General features: G+C 55.4%; 2 protein-coding genes across 3 annotated transcripts; both read right to left on the reverse strand.

Moving 5' to 3' along the window:
* Positions 1-48: 48 nt before the first annotated feature.
* PITHD1 (PITH domain containing 1) lies at positions 49-2745 on the reverse strand. Its single transcript, XM_064172446.1, has 6 exons — positions 2548-2745; positions 2312-2355; positions 2084-2161; positions 1221-1325; positions 701-809; positions 49-470 (listed from the first exon to the last, which is right to left on the reverse strand). Exons 1-6 carry the CDS (start codon positions 2743-2745, stop codon positions 369-371), a joined length of 636 nt encoding a protein of 211 aa, XP_064028516.1. The 3' UTR covers positions 49-368.
* A 658-nt stretch (positions 2746-3403) lies between these two features.
* Positions 3404-19404, reverse strand: ELOA (elongin A). Of its 2 annotated transcripts, none has more exons than XM_064172567.1 (11): positions 19239-19404; positions 14351-14407; positions 13666-13784; positions 11653-12853; positions 9606-9720; positions 9107-9259; positions 8879-8976; positions 8355-8535; positions 7204-7315; positions 6774-6925; positions 3404-6274 (listed from the first exon to the last, which is right to left on the reverse strand). In XM_064172567.1, exons 1-11 carry the CDS (start codon positions 19308-19310, stop codon positions 6213-6215), a joined length of 2322 nt encoding a protein of 773 aa, XP_064028637.1. In that variant the 5' UTR covers positions 19311-19404; the 3' UTR covers positions 3404-6212. The 2 variants fall into 2 exon arrangements, with proteins under 2 accessions (XP_064028637.1, XP_064028636.1); XM_064172566.1 differs by having other exon boundaries at positions 9107-9262.
* Between the last annotated feature and the right edge of the window lie 405 nt (positions 19405-19809).

Genomic DNA, 19809 nt, shown 5'->3' on the forward strand with positions numbered 1-19809 from the left:
CTGGGCCCGGAGCCGTCCCCGCCGCCGCCACCCACAGTCAGGGAGGGATGCGGTGAGCAGGCCACGGCCGCAGCTCGGCGCCGCAGCCTGTGCTTTATTGGCGCTCAGCGGAGCGGAGCGGAGGGGAGCAGAGCGCTGCCCCCGCCCGCCTCTGCCCTCACAGGGGCACTGCTGCCTGCCGCAGCACCCGGCCCTCAGCGGCCACCTTCTGCGGGCGCGGCCCAGGCGGCGCTCTGCCTTCCAAGGCAAGGACCCATCCGTCAAGCTGAGGCAGTGCTGCAGCTTCAGGAAGCCATTTCTGCCTGAGTCAGCCCCTCGTGTCTGTGCACTTGGACTCCACTGCCCCCGGGAGCTGCCCTGCCGCACTCTTAGGAGATGAAGTGAGTCTGGGGGGTGATCTGTTCCAACTTGTGATCAGCAGGGTTTGCTGAGGCCTCGTAATTGCAGATGGTGACTTCGTGGCGGTGAGCCTGAGTGAGGATTGAACGAATTAGACCAGAGGAGAGCAGAATTCAAGTCCCTCCTGAAACACCGGACTGGCAAAACCTGAGCAAGTTCCCATCTTGCAGACTTTTCATTACAGAAACCTCCCCCACGCACTCCCCTCACTTCCTCACTGCTAAAGCTCAACTTGAGCCACCATTTAAAGCCCTTTTTTACCCTGCTGGCGCAGTCCCAACTCATCTCTGCTCCCACCTACCTCTGTCCACTCTCCCTTCAGGCCTATGTAAAAAATCTTTGTTGTTTCTGCTCCAAAGTTCTTTGAAAAGTGGATGGAGAGGTGGTAAACATTGGAGAACCTGGCAATCCTGAAAGGAGACAAACACACCTTGAGAGCAGAGCTGACACCTCCACACCTCCTACCCTGATCCAAGTCAGACTTGGGATCAAACCCCTGCAGGGTGCAGGAGGAGCAGCTCCCCTCATGTCTGTGGTGAGCAGCCCAGCAACAAGCTGTCATGTGCCAGGAGCAGGAGAAAGGACACTGGGATGAGTCTGCTCCCCAAAAAAACCCAGTCACAAGTATACATCTGGCTCTGGGGAGCTCTGAAAAGGACAGGTTGGAGCCCAGGGAGGCAGGTTCTATGTGTGGCTTTAAAACAGAAGCGAAGGAACTGTCTTCTGCTAATGCTTTCCCAAATCAGGTGTCCCAGCAGCAGGCTGGAGAGAGCACAGCAGCAGCAGCCCCACACCCCCAGGGGCCTGCGCCCACTTCCTACTTGGTGGGATACTCCAGCTCCCCCGTTGGATCCCGGTTCAGGCTGAACATCTGGTCTGGTTCTCTGCCTGTGTCATCAAAGGACATGTGAGGAATGTTTTTGAACCTGGGAAGAGAGGGAGGGCAAGCAGGAAGTTACTAACACACAGCTCAGCTAATTGGTTTCCTCCCCATCCATCAGCACTATCCACAGTAAGAGACTGGATTTGCTTTATCTTCTGAAGGAGAAGATACTGACACCACCACAAAGCATCCTCACACTCCAGAGCACCAAACAGCCTGGAGAAATAACAAGGAAGAGTGAGCAGCAAGGCTGGGGAGATGGAGATCTCATTGTGCTTGGGCACAGGAAGAAACTCAGGGTGGAAAGCAAAGCAGGGAAGCAGCTCTGCAGGCAGAAATCTGGGTACCAGATAATTACAGCTCCAGCCAGTTCAGCACCAGCTCTTTTGCTCTGAGGGATGACAGACCAACACAGCTCAGGTGCCTCCTGCTTCCACGGGCAAAGCAAGCCCCAGCCGTGCTTCACATCCACGTCTGTGCAGCACAGAGGACAATGCTGGATTGATAGATCTTGATCCTTGTGCAGAGCCAGAAGGAGGTTAGTTCCCCACAGCACACAGCCAACGTCTCCACCAAACATTCTCTGCTAATTAAAACCAGTGCCCCATTTCTGCCCGGAAAAGGCAGCACATAGCCATGTCAATCCTCCTCCAAGTCACAGTTTCCTTCCCTCTCAGAGACCCTGAACAGCCAAGCTGCTGCAGAGCAATGCTGCCTGCTCCCTCTGCTCCCACTGGGGGCTGGGTTACCTGGACGCTCTCCATCCCTTTAGGCTTCAAAGTCAGGGCTGAGTTTACTTACAGCCTCATCTCTGCCGGGTGTGTCTCATCATCCTCTCCCACCACAATTACTCCTTTTAATTTCACGTTGCCCGTGAACCTGCCAAGAGACACCGAAGTGGCATTTTCATGCCGGTTCTCTCCAAATCGGCCCCCGTGACAGGGACCTCAGCTCCCAAACGCACAAAGGTGAGGCACAAGCCCTGCGCTAAGGCCAAAACTATGCCAGAGGCTGGGGGATCCAACTCACGGGATATTAAACAGCAGTTCCTCGTCATCGTCGCTTTCCACGAACTGAGGGGAAAAGAGAGAGAGAGGCAGTTCAGGGCCGGTCCCGGCCGCGCAGGTATGCAGCTGTGGCACGGGAGGCGGGGCCCAAATTCTCGCTTCCCCCCCTATTCCCTATTCCCTCTCCCCCCCGCTTGGTTCTCCCGGGCAGCGGCGCCGCTGCAGGCCCTGGTCCTATGCGGCCCAGCCCAGCCCCACCTGGGTGCGGTCTTTGCGCTCCTCCCAGGCGCGGAAGACGAGCGCACCGCTACCTTCGCGGCGCTCATTGAGGCACTGCAGCCGCTGCCGGTCGATACGCAGGTAAAGCCCCCAGGCCGCCCCCCGCTCCTGGTCCCCGCCGGACCCCGCTGCCGCCCCCCCACAGCAGCAGCTGCAGTGGCCGTGCCCGTGCGCCATGGTCACACTGCGCCCCGCCCGCCGCGCCCACTGCGCCTGCGCGCCGCCGCCGCCCCGCCCACATGGCCGTCACGCCCCCTCAGTGTCCCGCCCACCGCCCCGCCCACATGGCGCCTGCGCCCCCACAGTGTCCCGCCCACTGCCCCGCCCACATGGCCGTTACGCCCCCACAGTGTCCCGCCCACCGCCCCGCCTTCATGGCGGTTACGCCCCCTCAGTGTCCCGCCCACCGCTCCTCTTGCGCCTGCGCCCTAGCGCCGCCCCGCCCTCACGGGCGTTCTGCTCCGCCCACCGCCCCCACCGCGCCTGCGCAGTGCCGGAACCCCGCCCGCCGCGGCGCTCGGCGCCGCATGTGTTCGGCCCCCGGCAGGCGCAGCAGCAAGCAGCGGCTTGTGCCGGGAGTGGGCTCTACCGGAACTCGACCTCGGCTGGATCTGCCGGGGAGGGCCAGGCTGCACCAACACCTGGGGGGAAAGTAAAGCTCCTTGCCAGCAGCGCCAGGAAATGCTGTAGCGGTTTAGACCTGCGGCTTGTTCCAGCGCGGAGTGGGGAACAGGAGCGACCTCCGGCGGTGGGGTTCCTCTGCGGCGTTCCAGAGACCGAGTTTTGCTAGCGGTGTATTTATTGCTCAGAGACAGAAAAGCACAAGCAGACAGGGTCCAGTGTTTGGCTTTTATTGAGACATGATTTTCCTCTTTTCATATAACTTATCTAATTAAAATATTCCTCTTAGTTACCACAAAAAAAGGAACATAGAAAATTGTATATACACAGTTGGGGACCAAAATACAAATGCAAGTCAAAGTCATTCCCTTTCCTGCCCACACTCCTCCCCAGCAGCAGGGCAGCAGAAGGGGAAGAGGCAGCTCTGTTCAGTTCCTTCGTGTGTAGTGTAGCACAGAAAAATTGCACCACTCTAACCCCCCCCGGACGCTGAGAGACTGGGAACAGAGCAAGCACTGTGACCTTTGCTTAGTTTGTCTTGTGGAAGCAGCCCTCCTGCCTTCCCAGCTGAGGGCTGGTGCCTACCTCTTCAAGTCTGCCCAGCTGTAGTGTCTGAGCACAAGGAAGGGGAGAGAAGGGAGAGCAGTTTGCATGGGTCCCAGTACAGTGGGACAGCACAAAGTCAATCCAGGGTCCCAGCATCAGATGTTCCTGCGACCCAGCAGAGGTAAAATACAGACACAGCTGGCAAAGCCTAGAGCAAAAAGGCTGCTTGAGAGGGAAGGTTCAGAGCCCTGCAACAGCAATACCCACACCTCAGCAGCTCACTGTTGGATTCATGAAGTGGCAGTTCAGCAGTGCCCGAGATCATTCTCAGGCCTCACCTTTGGGTACCTGAAGACAATGCTAGGCTCCCCCTTCCCTCCCCTCTGTCCCTACCCCAAGTACAGAGGAGAAATAAATGGTAGCACAACGGTCAGCAGAAGATAATATATTGTTATCTAATTAAAAATACAGCAAAATTAAATACAGCAAAAATGCAAGAGTAAGGAGCCATTATTTTACAGCACAACACACACTGAAATGCTGCACGGTAACACTGAAGCATCTGGGACTGTAACAAACTTACAGCACAGGAGAGTCTGAGAACGTTTTTCCAAGACCTTCAAAATAAGAGGGGACCAAATAAAGGAGAGACAAGTGTTCTGAGTGGTATGAAAGAAAGAAAGGGCAAAAAAAGGAGGTAAAAAGAAAGAAACTGACAGAAACCAGAAGGGTGCAGGGATTTCTGTAGAGTCCTCCAGGGAGAACTCTTCACAGCAAGGTTTTCCCTGGTCAGTGCATGGACAACTCCACCAGGTTGGGGCTGGCAGCCACAGCCAGCCAGCAGTAGAACTTCTCAAGGACTACCACCACCAGCATCCACTACCAGCACCTTCTCCACCTGCACAGCAGAGTGCTAGGGCAGCAAATGCAGCATGGAACAGGAGAACCTCTTCCCCTTTCTGATCTCAGCTCTTACAGAGGTCAGTTCCCTTGCCACAGGACCTAGGTCTAACCAGCTCCATCCTCAGCTTGCACCATCTCTGGATAACTTTGCTTTTGAGGCAGATGTAACCCACAAGCAGAAATGGTCACCACAAGAAGGCTTCACACTGAGCGTGTCCAGCTCCCTGCTGTGCTCTCAGCAAGTCCACATGCAATCACACCTCCTGGCTCCCCACCTGCCCAGAGGAGCTGTGCTCCAGAGCATGTCTGCACACTTCCACCAGGCCCTCGATCTGCTGGGTCCCATCACACCTTTTCCTTCCAGACCACCAGTTCCTCTGACACCAAGCACAAATGAGCCTTTTGGCCTCCTGCTACGTAGCCTGCACGCATTAAAACGCAACCACATTCTGTAATTCACTCACCTCCAACCCCAGCTGAGTGGCTTTGGGTACAAAGACTAAAATCTTTGCTTTTTCCAAAGAGAAAGCAGAGCAAAACATACAGGAAGGAGAGAGGATTTAAGTACCAGCTTCTCAACTGGAAAAGAATCCTTCCCAATTCCACACAGAAAACATGATAAAAGTATTAATTCCTTCCACTAAAAGAGGCAAAACCTGGTGCCTTCATTGAGATTTAAAAATTCCAGAGGCAGACAAAAATCCCCTAGCTCCAGAAAACCCACAAACATAAAAACTGACTTGGTGCACAGTAAAATTTCTCCCCAAATCCCTCATAGTTTTCTTCCCAGTAGCCAGCAGAAGACAACAGCAGCAGAGAAAAACTCCCCCAATGGCTCTTGGCATCCCTGCGTGACAAAAACACATCTCTACAAGATCTACATTGACAGCAGAGAGAAGGTCAAGGGCTAAAATTGTATTGACAGACACAGGAGCAAAGCCTCAGGACTTGATGCACTTGCCAAAGGATCAAGGAGCAGGTGAGCCACAAGTCCTACCTGTCCCAGAGAGTCCAGGTGGGACTTTGGGCCCAGCAGGCAGCCGATCACAAAGCCAGACTCAGGTGACACCAAGTGGCCCCTCAGACAGACACAGAGAAGCTGACCCTTGTACTGGATTGGGAAGAGGGAGATTTCTGGGAGCAACATAAATAAAAGCAGTGTGTGGGGGGGGGGGGAAAGGGGCAAAATATTAATTAAAACCGTTTCATAATTTATAAGAGGTTAAATAGTAAAACAGTCTCTGGATCTTCTACTCTCAGCAGGTGCCAAGGCTTCACATTTTCTCGTGTCAGGAGGTGCTGTGCACCTTCTTTTGATGGATGACAAAGCCAGAAACAGGATGCCCAGGGCTAGGGGCAGGGGAAAACAAAAGAAAAGAGGGGAGGCCTTGACACTGAGAAAGGGACCAGAATGAAAAGCTAAAATACTGTGCTGTCATCTTGTGCAGATCAAAGCTTCTCCCAGCAGCTGCAGCCTCCAAAGAGTTCGACAGGAAAGGGCTGTTTGGGTACCTTCTTCTCCCTTCAGTGCCACTCCTCTGCAAGCAGGCAAGTCCCAGGTCTGCCCTGCAAGCTTATCTCCGAGAGAAGCGGTTTTTGAAGGCTTTGATAGTCTTTGCCATCATGGGTGCAATTTCTGCAAGAGAGAAAGCAAAGCCACAGCTGCAACCCCAGCAGGCAGAGAGCAACTCGAAGCTGCAGCCCTGCCAAAGTAGAGGCAAGGTCAGTGTGTGTCCTTTGTGGCCTCTCCTGTCTTCAGGTGACAGCCTGAGCAGAACCCACACCCTCTCGGCTCTGCAGCAGCACAGATCTCTGCTCGACCTCTCCCAGCTTCCTTCCCAAGGCAGCTGCACTGTGGTTTCGAGTGGACAGACACAGCAGGAGGCCAAAGGCAGGGCTCCTGCACTGCATGGGGACAGGCACTGGGCAGGCAGGGGAGATGGATATTTCCCCAGGCCTTTGCTTGTGCAAGGAGTTTGAACAGACTTGGATCATCCTCTCCTCAGGGAGAGAGGGCACCAACATCAACCCTCCTGCTCAGCCTGGATTCCTCCCTCAGCAAAAGCAGCAGATTTGTATGTTTGTCGAGGAGGAGCTCAAGGGGACCATGTGGATGCTCTGCAGTTTGTACTTACTCTTCACTGGTGGTTTCCTGGGGTCGTAGGGGGAGAAGGTGCTACCTGAAGATGGGGCAGAATGGGCACTGCTGGTGCTGGGCCCATCGTAGGACTGCTCCTCACTCACACGAGGGTGGCTTTTGTTAGATGTGTAGAGGACTGGCTTGATTCTGAAAGAGAGAGGGGATGGATTTCAGGGAAGGAGTCACCATGGATGGATAAAGTCCTTCAGCCACAAGCCCCATTTGTTGACAGCAGCATGGCTGATGCCACCTGGGACCTCCACACTTCCCAGCAGGAAAGAGCCTAATGCAGGTACAACTTCCACTGCAGAAGGAGCTCTTGGACCCAGTGACCTGTCTTGTCAGAACAAAGAGCTTCAGGGGGAAGCTGGCAGGAGCCCACAGGTAGAGAGGCCCTGAACAGGAGACACCTGAGAAACACTCACTTGGTCTTCTCTGGCAGAAGAGGTCCTCCAGTTCCAAACTTCTCTTGTCTCCTCCGTACGTCCCGAGGGGGCTTTGCTGCAGAGTTCACAAAAGCCATTTTGGCCACTCTACCTGTGACAGCCCAGAGGGAAACACTGCTTAGATCCAGCTTCCTGGAAAGGAGGCTCCTCAGTGTCTTACCACAGCAAGCTCCAAGCACCTCTCCTCAGTCCATCTACCCCAAAGCTCAGGTGATAGCCTCCTCCCTAAGGTCTGAATGACTTGGGCTGTGAGAAATCAGACTAAGTCACCAAAATGCTTCCCCCACCCTGATGTTCTTCAACTCCAGCATGAAGAAGCCACTCTAGAACAGGAGATGTCTCCACAGCCTACATCTTCTTCCTGCCCTGCCAACTCTGCATTAACACCACCACTACAGATGAACTCAAGAACCTGCCAAGCACAGGCATACAGAACCAAGGGCCATGAAGATGCTCAGAGGGCTGCAGCAGCTCTGCTATGAGGACAGGCTGGGAGAGTTGGGGCTCTGCAGCCTGGAGAAGAGAAGGCTTTGAGGAGACCTTATAGTAGCCTTCCAGTATCTGAAGGGAGCTACAGGAAAGCTGGGGAGGGACTATTGACAAGGTCTGGGAATGACAGGAGGAGTGGGTTTGAATTGGCAGAGGGGAGGTCAAAACTGGATGTTAGGAAGAAGTTGTTTGCAGTGAGGGTGGTGAGAGACTGGCACAGGTTGAGGGGGGTGAGGCACTGGCACAGGTTTCCCAGGGAGGTTGTGGAGCACAGAAGCACCCAATGTGATCTTTGATCACATTGGGTGCTTCTGTGCTCCACAACCTCCCTGGAGGTGTTCAAAGCCAGGCTGGATGAGGCCTGGAGCTGCCTGTTCTAGTGGGAGATGTCCCTGCCTATAGCAGGAGTGTTGGAACTGGAGAAGCTTTGAGGTCCCTAGTGGGAGCTGTCCCTGCCTATGGCAGAGGGGTCGGAACTGGATGCTCCTTGAGATCTCTTCCAACCTAAACCATTCTACGACTCCTAAACTGAACTAGGTCTAAGTTCAACCACTCCAAAAGACCTTCCCTAGAGCAAGACATGCCCTGGGCAGCACTCCCTGAGGCTTCTGTGAGGGTTGAGGCAGAGGAGGCAGGCAGACCTTTGGGCTTGTTGGCGTGAGCAGAGCCGATGTTGCGCGCCAGCATCAGCAGGCGCTGCTCCCGCGCGTCGTGCAGCCGCAGGTACATCTCCCGCCAGGACTCGAACTCCTCTGGCTTCTCGTTCTTGAAGTCTCGCAGGCAGTGGTTGTGCCACAGCTGGTCTGTGTCCTCGATCAGCACCTGAAGAGAACCCACCTGTCAGCTGGCATCCCCTCTCGAGAACCCCTCTCCCTTCGCCCTCAGCATTTCAGGTTGACAGGCTGAGGAGCTGGGGGTACTGATGGAGAGTGACTGAACGTCTGGAGACTTTCAAACCCCTTCCTGGCAGGATCCAGGCTTTGGAGGTCCCTTCCACCCCCTGCCACTCTGTGGTTCGATGAAGAGATGGGCAGCTGGCAAATGCAGGTGGCAGAAGCCACTTCTTGTTGTACAGAGCATTGTGCTTTGCTCTTCTGCTCTTGCAGCTGAGGACAGAGCTGCACCTCCACATGTCCCCATCCCCTCCCCAGGCCCAGGCACTCACATGGTTGCATTCCTCGATGCGGTAGAGCTGTTCTGGGGTGCATCTCTCCAACACTGGCTCCAGCACAGAGAAAGGGACACCACCCACTTCATAGATTGCTGGGAGAGAGGCAAAATGCACAGAGGGTTTCTCCTGCTCCTCCCTCAGGGGAAAGGCCTCCGTAGCCTGACACGCAGTGGACAAAGCTGCAGCGGAAGGCGAGGGGAAGGAGACAGGAGCTGCACTTACAGTCAATGTTGTTACTGAGGACTCTGATGCACTGCTGGTACAGGGACATCATCTTTGGGAGGTAGGCAGTTTTGGAGCCCGAGTACACCTGCATCTTGGAGTTCAGGCGGCGGCCTGTGAAACCTGCTTCACTCTCCTCCACCGGCGAGGACACTGCTGCAGGCAGAAGGACTTGCAGTAAGAAGGGAGCAGAAGAGAACAAACCCACCCTGAGAAACAAATTCGAGTCACCCCCAGGGGCCAAGTCTTCTCTAAATGACCTGAGACCCAGTTCAGGAAGGGCGGATCCAAAGCCTGAGCTGCAGGAAGGGTCAGCAGAGGATCTTCCTCCTTTCTGCTACAGCATGTGGTATCAAAGCCACTTTTTGCCCAAAGCCCAAGCTGCAGGCATCAGAGGACACCAGACCCTAACAGGAAGGCCTGAGCCCAGCCAGCCTCCACTCCCTCCCACAAACAGTGGCTGCAGCCCATTTCAGCCCCATTTTCCTGCCCACTGTACCTTTCCTTTTCGTCTGGGAGCAGCTAATGGACTCGATTGAGGGGAGAGGGCGGTAGTTGGCCTGGATGGGTGGCAGTGGGATGTCTGGCAACGTTGGTACCACATCTAGAAGTATCTGGAAGGAGAGCACATGCAAGTGAGCCGTGAACACAGGAGGGTGTTTCACCCTGCCAGTGCACAACCAGCACCGAGCTGCATTTCAGTTGCTACTTGGGATGAGGCTCTGGATGTGATCAGCTTGCAGCAGGAAATAGCCTCAGGGGGAGGCTGCACCTTTGCCCCTTCACTGTGGCTCTGTATGGGTTGTCCATATAAAGGAGGCAAAATCCAGGACCTGAATCACTGCAGCTCTCTCCAGTAAGATCCATACACATCTTTAACCTACAAAGTTCTTACACAGGAAGGATATGGACCTCATTGAGAGGGTCCAGAGGAGGCCACAAAAATGGTCAGGGGCTGGAGCACCTCTGCTACTAGGACAGGCTGAGGGAGCTGGGCTTGGTCAGCCTGGAGAAGAGAAGGCTCGGGGAAGACCTAAGAGCAGCCTTCCAGTGCCTGAAGGAGCTACAAGAAGGATGGGAGGAAACTGTTTGCAAAGGCCTGCAGAGACAGGACAAGAGGAAATGGTTCGAAGTGAGAGCAGATTGAGACTGGATGTGAGGAACAAGTTCTGCAGCAGGAGGCTGCTGGAACACTGCAGCAGGTTGCCCAGGGAGGTAGCTGAGGCCTCTTCCCTGGAGATCTCCAAGGTGAGGCTGGACAAGGCTCTGAGCAAGCTGCTCTAGTGCAGGATGTCCTTGCTGAGTGCAGGGAGGGTGGACTGGATCGTCCAAGTGACCTTTGGAGGTCCCTTCCAACCCAAACCATTCCATGAGTCTATGATTGTTCAGCATTGAAGGGCTCTGGCCAGAACAGAGTCAGGTTAACAGTGCAACAAACTGGAGGGGAAGAAACCAAACAGAAAGCTGCAGGAAGATTTCCTTGATCTCAGACACTCATTTACCCAACTCCATCTCTTCTCTTTCCCACCTCCTGCAGAAATACCTCCACAGTGCTGGAGGGGAGGGGAACCTCAAACTGAGGGGAACCCACAGCTTGGATATGAAGGAATGGCAAAGTGGAGTTCTGAAATGCTGTGCAGGTTTTATAAACCCACTTTGGGAAGAGCAAATTGCTTCAAACTTGAGCAAAAGGATGAAGCAGGAAAGGTTTTCTTCCACACAACAGTGCCTGTTCCTATACCAAGCCCTGGCACTCACATGGCAGTGGGCATGGACAGGAAACCAGTGCTCATTTTCCAGGCTCTCACAAAAGAAGTTCTGTCTTCTTCTGATCAGTCAGGATCAGCTGAACACTAACACCACTTCTGGACACCAACAGACTGAGTGATACTGCAGCAGTGAGGTTCAAAAAGGTCACTTTGAGAGAAGCAGAAAGACTTTAAAGAGAGAAGGGAACCTTGCAAGAAGGTGGAGATGGTCTCCTTGCATGTCAGAGTGAGGCCTGTGCTGACTAGCAGCTCAAGGTGCTCTGCACGTTCAGCAGGTGGAGCCTGTCCAGCTCACTTTCACTTCAGCCTGTAGCTGAAGGTGCTGCCTTTTACTCCTCTGACACACAAGGTTTTCACAGAAAGGGTTGGAAGTGGCCTCAAAGCTCATCCAGTGCCAGCCCCCTGCCACAGACAGGGGCACCTCCCACCAGCCCAGGTTGCTCAAGGCCTCATCCAACCTGGGCTTGAACACCTCCAGGGAGGACACATTCACAACCACCCTGGGCAACCTGTGCCAGCGTCTCAGCAGTGTTTTACCTATTGCATTTCTGCCCCCACCTCCCCTTCCCCCCCCTTTCCAGCAGAGCTCTGCTCTAAGAGCACAAAGCCCTGGCTGTGGGGTGTATGGAACATGCAATGCTTCCCAGCAGGAACCAGGAGTGAGGCACCACAACCACAGCACTTCTGAAGGGACAACTAGTAAGCCCCAGAGAGCAGAGGACCAAGAGCAGCTGCTCCCACCTTCTTTGTCCACTTTCACATCCTTCCAGACCTTACCCTCTTTGGTTTAGGAGGCTCTGGTTGCTTCTTCTCTGCCTTCTTCTCACTTGTTCGCTTGTGGCTTGGACTTTTCCGACTCGAGCTGGAGCTGTTGGTGCTGGCTTTGGATCCATTCTGTTTGCTGTGCCCTCGCTCTTTCTCTCCAGCTGGCACAGAGGCTTTGACCACCTTCTTTTTCTTTTTCTGGGGCTGGTCATAGCTGAGATAGGACTCAAAGGACATCGTAGGTTGCTCAAACTCATCCTCCACTTCCCCCTCCCCCAGACTCGAAGCACTGCCTGCTTTTTTCTCCACCTCGGCGATTTTGCGCTTCCCCTCTGTGGATTTTAGGCCTCCAGAACTGCCCTTTTCTTTGATCCTATTTGATGAGTCCCTCTCAGCTTTCCTTTTCTCCCTCTCTGTGTTTGAGCTTTCCAGGCCCAGCTTGGGCTTTTCAGATTTGCTTTTCTCCGAGTCTCGATGCTTTTGTTTCTTGATGTGGTTCTCCACAGGCTCCTCCGAGTGCAGCTTCTCCTTTTTGGAGCTGCTGCTTTCTCGGCTCTTCTCCTTTTTCATGCCATCTGACACCCTCTGCTTCTCCTTCCTGCCCCCTGCCACGGGGGCTTCTCGGAGCTGCTCTTTGAAAGAGGCCTTGTGCAGTCTTTCTGGGCTGAAAGCAGAGGTCCTGTCCTCCCCCCTGCCATCGAGTCGCTGCTTCTTGTGAGAGGATTTGTGCTCTTTGCTCCGATTCGCGTTCCCTTTCTCACATGACTCACCAGGGTTCCTCTCCCGGCCTGCCCCCAGCTTCTCCTGAAAGCTGTGGCCTTTACTGGCTTTCTGCTGGAATACTGTGGGCTCTTCCTGCTCCTCGGAGCCATAAGGGTCTGTGTACATGTCCTGAGGGCTCTCGCTTGGCTCAGGTGACACAGCTTGCCCATAGTCCGAGTACTCCTGATCTGAAGAGAGCACTGGGGAAGATCTGCCCCAACCCTTCCCCTCGTGGCTGCCATAGCCATAAGTCTCATGAGCTCTCTCAGGCTTAGGACACCTTTTGGACTTCTTTTCCCTATGATCTGGGCTATAGGACTGGCTGCAGGATGGCTGGAAGGGTTCTGAATACTCCTCGTCGGGTTCCTCATCCTCTCTGTGGGGGGGCTCCTGCTGTCTCTTGCTAGAGCTGCTCCTCTCATAGTCACGCTCTTCAGGGTCCAGGTTATTTCTGGAAGGTTAAGAAACCAAAGTAAATAAGATTCAAACTCCCCACACGGATGGGGACCTCTCTTGCAAAAGACTAAGGATGCCTGTCATGGTTTGGTGGCAAAAGCACCACCAGAGATGGTATTTAGGGATTCAGCAAGTGCCTTTCCAGTGCAGGACTGAAGGATTTTCGTCAGGACTGCAGATGTCAGAGTTCCCTGGAAGCTGAGACAGAGGTTTACAGAGACATCTCCATGCCCACAGATTCCTGCCTCAGTGGAACCTAAGGGAAACCTTTCCCCGAGTTCACCAGGCAGGGACACACAGGCATTGAAATGCTGATGAGTCTTTAGCACCCACATCTAAAGGGTCTGATCTTCGCCGGGCTCCACACAGCTCAGACCGCAGCCTGCTTGTGAGCAGCAGCTCTCCATCTGAGCAGGATTCTGGCACACCAAAGCCTGCTGTCAAAGCAAGCCACTTCCTTCACTCGGGCCTACAGCTTCCTCTGCTTAGCATCATAAAATGGGAAGCAAGCAGGTTGCATCTCTTGCCTCATTAAGGGCACTTTGGGGGCATCTAATTAATCTCTTCATCAGACTGCAAATCGTTGAGACCCAGCCTCTGCTTTGGCCCAGCCTGCAGCCGCCAGCGCCCGTGTGGCTGGCAGAGGCAGGAGGCTTAGGCCAGAGCAGGCAAAAGGCCATGCAGAGTTGTGCTACAAGTTCTTCCAGAGCCTTCACCTTTGTTCCCTTGGCCAGAGAAGTTGATAATCTCCACTGCAAAACCCAGAACAAAGCTCATCCTTGGAGATAGCTGAGGAGGCTCACTCACCTGTCTGCCTCCTGGGACACCGGCACCAGCTTCTTCCACCTTGCCACCAGGTTCTTGGCAAAGTCTCCTACGAGCTCATGCTTCCTTAAACTGTTCACAGTCTTCCCAACACCTGTTTCCTTCAGGAGAGAGCCAAGACATGAGCCCATCTCAGCAAAACAGCCAGCAGCCTCCCCTCTGCTCAAAGGAGCGAGGTCAACCTGCTCTTGCTGCTAGGTAAGACGCAAGATTCCACCACCACCTCACAGCAAAGGTATTGCAGTTCCCCAAGCCAACAAAGACCAAACTCTGCCTCAAACACTTAATGAACTGCATTGATTAACCAGCTCAGCATCGACCATGACTGTTGGTAAGCTTGAGGGCAGAAGTCATCAATAATTTTAAGGACTGGCACTTCCTAGTTTCATGCAGATTCAGTTAGCATTAAGACCTGCTCCACCTCAATACCCCAGCCAAGTGTTAAGCCTTTGGAAGAGCCCAGGGTGACAAACTGCCCTCTGTGGCTTCACCTTTGCTTGACAAGCTCTTTCCCCATGCCTGCAACCTCTAGAATCACATCATGCCTGTGACCCCAAGCTGGAGCAGGTGGCCAAAGCAGCACACCTCGGTACAGGGAAAGCAGGGCAGGCAGTTCCCCTGGGCTTGACAGCTAGGATGGGAGTGTGAGAGACTTCACAGCTCTTACCACAAGGATGTCAACTGTGATGGGCAGCTCAGCCAGCCTCTTCAGACTTTTCAGCAGCTGCAGAGACAAGAAGGAAAGTGTCCAGACTTGTCACACTGAACCGTGCACTGTGGTCGGAAAGGAGCAAAATTCCACACTCCACGAGAGCTTGGCAGAGAGAGCCAAGTGGCAGACAGCTGCTGTCTGCTCCAAATTAAGCTCCCCAGGAGCTGAACACCAGGGCCAACTGTAAAGAAATTGTCACCTCTCTGCCTCCAAGGGCCCACCTGAGAATCTGAACACTCAAATATTCCTGCTTCCTTCACTCTGAGCTCTGGCCTGAAGCACAGCAACAGACACTCGCAGCTCTGCTGTGCAGTGAGAGGGAGAGCAGACTTGGCAGCTTGTGACTCTTGAAGGTGGTGCTGAGAAACACATCACTTGCTGAGAGAAGGGGGAAAAAATCATTCCAGAGTCCTTCATGAAGTTTTGCAAGCCAGACACTGAGGGAAGAAAGATTTCTAGATGCTCATAAAGGTGTCAGAGGGAAGGCAGATCTCCTCTGCAGACCCTCCGCTCTCTGAGTGCTCTCCCCTCAGCTCCATGAAGGTGACTGATCCACAGCCACTCTTCTCCCTTCCCTTCCTCACACACTGGAAGAGGTTTTCCTCCACACACACACTGTCAGCATCACAGCTGCTCCAAGGGTCAGTGAGGGAAGAGGAGCCCTCTCCAGCCTGCATCCCAGGGACAGGCTGCAGGTGAAGGGGACACACTTGGACCTTTGCCACCCAGGTGATTTGGGACATCTCTAATCATGGAATCATTGAATTATTTGGGTTGGAAAAGCTCTCTAAGATCATCCGTTGCAGCCATTGACCTTGCAGCCATTCATGGCCTTTAAACCATGTCCTGATGTGCCACATCCACACATTTCTGAACCCCCCCAGGCATGGTGACACCACCACCTCCCTGGGCAGCCTATTCCAAAACCTGACCACTCTTGCAGCAGAGCAGTTTTTCCTCATACCCAACCTAAACCTCCTCAGGTGCAACCTGAGGCCATTTTCTTTCATCCTATCATTTGACACTAGGCAGAAGAGACCAATCCCCACCTCACCACGACCTCTTTTTAGGTAGCTGTAGAGAGTAGTGAGGTCTCCCCTCAGCCTCACCCAGATGCCCACCAAGTTTTGCCTTGCAGCCCATGGCAGCACACATCTGACAGCAGCACTGCTGCCCCTCACATCATTTCCCACAGCTCAGCTACAGCCTCACAGCAGCCTCGTCAGCGTTCCCATTATGATAGCCCCCATACTGCCCAGGCCTGGGTCAGCAGGGCTGTGCTATATGCCATACAAAAGGGCTGTCCCTGATCCAGAAGATCTCTTTAAAGCACTGTGCTCATGCTTAAATTAGCACAGTTGGCCTAAGCTACTCCAGTCATCCCCACTTGCATCGTGCAAGGCTCAGAGAGGTTTAGAGGTTCCCTTCCAAGTTCTTTTAACCTGTTTGAAGAGTGCTGTGACTTTCAGAGAGAAGACTCTCCTCAGGCTAGAGCAGAAGCACAGCACTGCCCCATCTCCATTATATTTAGGACTTCCTTGCTGTGATCAAAGCAATCTAAGACTCAGAACTTAGTGATGTTGCTCAGTGCTGCTGCCCCAGTGCCACACAGCCTGGCAGTAGTCGAGCAGGGCTACCTTTAGGAGCTGTGTTCATACAGCACAGCAAAACCTCACTTTGCTTGCAAGGTTCTGCAGAGCACAGAGGCAAGTGCACGAGCTGCACAGCTTCAGGGCTTGTACCACGTTGTATTTCCTGTGGAGAGAAGCTGATGGAGCACACTCCACTGCCTGCAGCTGAAATCAGTCAAGCAGAGCCACATCTGGCAGCTCATCTCTGAAACAACCAAGCTCTGAGTCTCCTTCTCTGAAGGATTTCAAGACCCCTCTGGATGCGTTCCTGTGTGACCTGCCCTAGATGATCCTGCATTGGTGTGGGGAGTGGACTGGAGGATCTCTGGAGGTCCCTTCCAACCCCTAGCACTCTGTGACCCCCCAAGTCCTCTGAGAAAAAAAGCAACCAGGCAGAAGATGGAGAGCACAAAGCTGCTGCCTGCCAGACGCCAACTGAAGCACAGACCTGCAAGCTCTTCGAAACCACCCCAGCACAGGGCAGAGTTTCAGGCAATCCACCACAAAATGTAAATCATGAAAGCTCCACTCAGCTGCAGTGAAGCTTTGTTTGACACGGGTGGGTGGTTTTCTTTTCCTAGAAGTCAGGCAGACTGTCACAGCACCCCCAGCACCGAGATCGAATTACCTCAGAACAGCCTGGCCTCTTCTAGCTCTCTCCTTCACGTTTGCCTCACTCTCTTTCCCCACTCCTGCAGCAGACCTCTTACCTTCCCTGCTGGAAAAAGGAGACTGTCTCCAAACCATTACATTTCACTCAAAGGTCTGTGCCAACAGCCCAGTTTTCACCCCACACTAACACTTGAACACCTCTGGGCAGGGCAGTACAGAGTGGTACAATGAGTCTGGGCAAATGTTCATCTGATACATTACTGATCAAATATCCAAAAGCCAAGGCAAAAAGAACCCCAAAACCCTAAGATGGGAATCCCAGGAGAGTGAGGGCTGAGAGGGACCTCTGGAATGAAAGTTAAAGCAGGGGCACCCAAAGCAGGATGCCCAGGCAGGTTTGGAATCTCCCCAGAGAAGAAGACTCCACAACCTCTCTGGACAGCCTGCTCCAGGGCTCCACCACCCTCACACCACAGAATGTTCTTCTCATGTTCACAGAGAGCCTTCTGGGTTCGTTTATTCCCATTGCCCCTCATGCTGAGGCTGGGCACTGCTGGCTCCAGCCTCTTGCCCCCTGCCCTGTAGATCTTGCTGAGCACTGATCAGATCCTCCAGGCTTAACACCCCCAGGGCTCTCAGCTTTTGCTCCCTGGAGAGATGCTCCAGGCCCCTCGGCGCCTTCATAACCTCCACTGGACTCTCTCCAGTAGTTCCCTTTCTCTTTAACTGGGGAGCCCAGAACATTCCAGACGTGGCCTCACCAGGGCAGAGAAAAGAGGGAGAAGAACCTCCCCTGACCTGGTGGCCACCCTCTTCTCAAGGCACTCCAAGTGTAAGGCGCGGGCAGCACGCAGAGGTGCCCTGGTTTAGCCCTGCTGGCAGCATCGAGCTGTAGCTGCTCCAGAACTGTAGTGGAAACAGTTACTGCAGAGGAGCCACAAGGTGGTTTCCAACATGGGAAGGAGCTCAGCAGATACAATCTATCAAGTCACCACCAGGGCAGCTAAATTCGAGCCTTGAAACTCGTAACTCTTCCAAGGATACAGTTGAGAATGTATCAACAATAGAAAGAGTGGAGGCCACCAAGCTTTGTGCCAGGGGAGGGGAAAGGTTTCAGGCCACTGTCCTGCTGGTTAGAGTTTGTGGATGCTTAACCACTTCTCCCTCCCCTTGCAAAACTGCAGAGGATGGAGAGAAAAGGAAATGGCAACACCCCAGGGAGCCTGGAGAGAGTCAGCAAATAGTGCCCAAGGAACACAGAGGAGCAGTCACTGCCCCAAGGCGGCCATGGGGGCCAGGGAACAGGGCACTGACTCTGTGCTCAGTGTGCTGTCAGTATTTGAAGTCTTGTGAGTGCTGCCTACACCACAGAGCCCAAAGAAGCCCTGCAATGGATTCCTCAGCTCCATTTGGAGCTCCACCAGTTCAACCCTCCTCTAGTCTTAGCTGAGAGGGTGTGAAGAGGAACCTGATCCTTGCATCACATCTCCTCCAGCCAGGCTGGAGCTGGGTGCAGGAGCCTCTGCTTCAGAGCACTTCTGTGTCCATGCTTCTTCCCGGGCAGCCCTGGAAAGTGAATGGTTCTGCAGGTGTCTGCCTCAGCTACAGCTCAATGAACCGAGTGCAGGGCGGCTGCACAGCCCTCACTGCCTCCCCTGTCACCTGAAACGAGGGGGACATGAGCCAAACACCCAGAAACAGTCACGACAGAAGCTCCCCCTCCCAGTACGACATCCTAGAGAGTGGGACAACAGCACATGCTGGGCCCACAGCTGGGCTCAACCCCGAGTCCAAATCTCATCTGAAAACAGCAGCTCTGGGCCCTGGTGCCCAGCAGGAGAGCTGCTGTCAGCCGCGGGACACAGCCGAATGTCACCACACGGCTTCGGGCAGCAATGCAGCTCAGGGCAGCAGCACAGCAGCTCCAGCACAGCAGCTCCAGCACAGCAGCTCCAGCACAGCAGCTCCAGCACAGCAGCTGCTGCGGGCAGCACATTTTGGCAGCGGACACCTTCCCTCGGGGGATGGGCGAGAGGGCACCGAGCAGCTTCCCCGGGGCCTGGGGGGCACCCAGCTCTGCCTTTCACTCCCACTCTCCAGCGATGGCCGCAGCCTGGGCGAGGTCCCGGCCCTCCCGGCCCCGCAGCAGGTCTGTGCCTCCTCCGCCACCCCACGCCGGGCGCCGCGGCTCTGCCGCCGTGAACACGTCACCAGAGCGGGACTCTCCGGCCAGTTCTCCCGCTGCCCGCTTGCCCGCGACCCGCACCGCGGCGGGACCCCGCACACGGGCCCCGGCACGCCGCAGCCGATCCGCCGCTGGGCAGCGGGGGGGTGCGAGCCCAGCCCCGGCCGGCAGCAGCACCGAGAGCTTCCACCGGGGACAACTCCCTCCGCGCCTCCCCTCCGCGCCGCCGCCGGCCGCCTGCTGTGCCCCACGGAGCGCGGCCGGGCAGGAAACTTCGGTGAGGGGATGGCAGGCGAAGGCCAGGCCCCGGCCCGGCCCCGCTCCCGGTGCCTCCCGCGGGCCCTCCCGACCCCCGCCCCGCCGCGCAGCCCCCGCCGCGGAGCGGGAGCCGCGACCGCGCCGCCGGCACCGTCACCTTCCTGGGCTCCGAGCTGCCCGCCAGCCGCGACTGCAGCTTGCCCACAACTTCCAGCACCGACTCCGCCATGTTCGCTGCTGGCGAGGCGGCGGCGGAAGCAGCTTCAGCGCCCGCTGCCCGCACGGCCCTGCCCCGCCGCCGGCGCCATCTTGGCTGCGGGCAGGAAGCGGAAGCCGCGCACTGAGGGCAGAGCGCTGCGGCGGCCGTGCTGGAGCCTGGCGGCCGAGGCTGGCGGCGCCATGTTGAGTGCTGGCAGGGCCCGGCGGAGGGCCGCGCCGCAGCCGCTGCCGCCGCTCGCCGAGGCAGAGCAGCCTCCTCCGCGCCCGCCGCCGCCGCCGGGACAGGCTTTCCTGCGGCAGATGTCGCTCCGTGTCTGTTCCCGTTGTCTCCTGGCGGCCGAGGGTTCCGCCGCTGCCCTTGGGAACGAGTGGAAAGCACTGTTTTGGATTGACCTGTGGCTACAGGCAGACTGAAGAGGGCAGCAGCTGCCCGGGCCGGGGGCTCGGAGCTGCTGTCCCCTCCGCTCGCTCGGGAGAGCAGGGAAGGCATCGGCAGGACGATGTTCCCC

This window comes from Pogoniulus pusillus, chromosome 37 (assembly GCF_015220805.1).
Source record: "Pogoniulus pusillus isolate bPogPus1 chromosome 37, bPogPus1.pri, whole genome shotgun sequence".
NCBI lineage: Eukaryota > Metazoa > Chordata > Aves > Piciformes > Lybiidae > Pogoniulus > Pogoniulus pusillus.

Bases quoted from the DNA above. Each gene is read 5' to 3' on its own strand.
- PITHD1 (XM_064172446.1), bottom strand. From the start codon at position 2,745: ATGGCGCACGGGCACGGCCACTGCAGCTGCTGCTGTGGGGGGGCGGCA. The intron at 2,162-2,311 runs GTGAGTTGGATC...GTCTCTTGGCAG, and splicing joins GAACTGCTGTTTAATATCCC to GTTCACGGGCAACGTGAAAT. The intron at 810-1,220 runs GTAGGAAGTGGG...GTCTCCTTTCAG, and splicing joins GAGCTGGAGTATCCCACCAA to GATTGCCAGGTTCTCCAATG.
- ELOA (XM_064172566.1), bottom strand. From the start codon at position 19,310: ATGGCGGAGTCGGTGCTGGAAGTTGTGGGCAAGCTGCAGTCGCGGCTG. The intron at 14,408-19,238 runs GTGACGGTGCCG...TTGTCTCTGCAG, and splicing joins GCAGCTCGGAGCCCAGGAAG to CTGCTGAAAAGTCTGAAGAG. The intron at 8,977-9,106 runs GTAAGTGCAGCT...CCTCTCTCCCAG, and splicing joins CCTCAGTAACAACATTGACT to CAATCTATGAAGTGGGTGGT.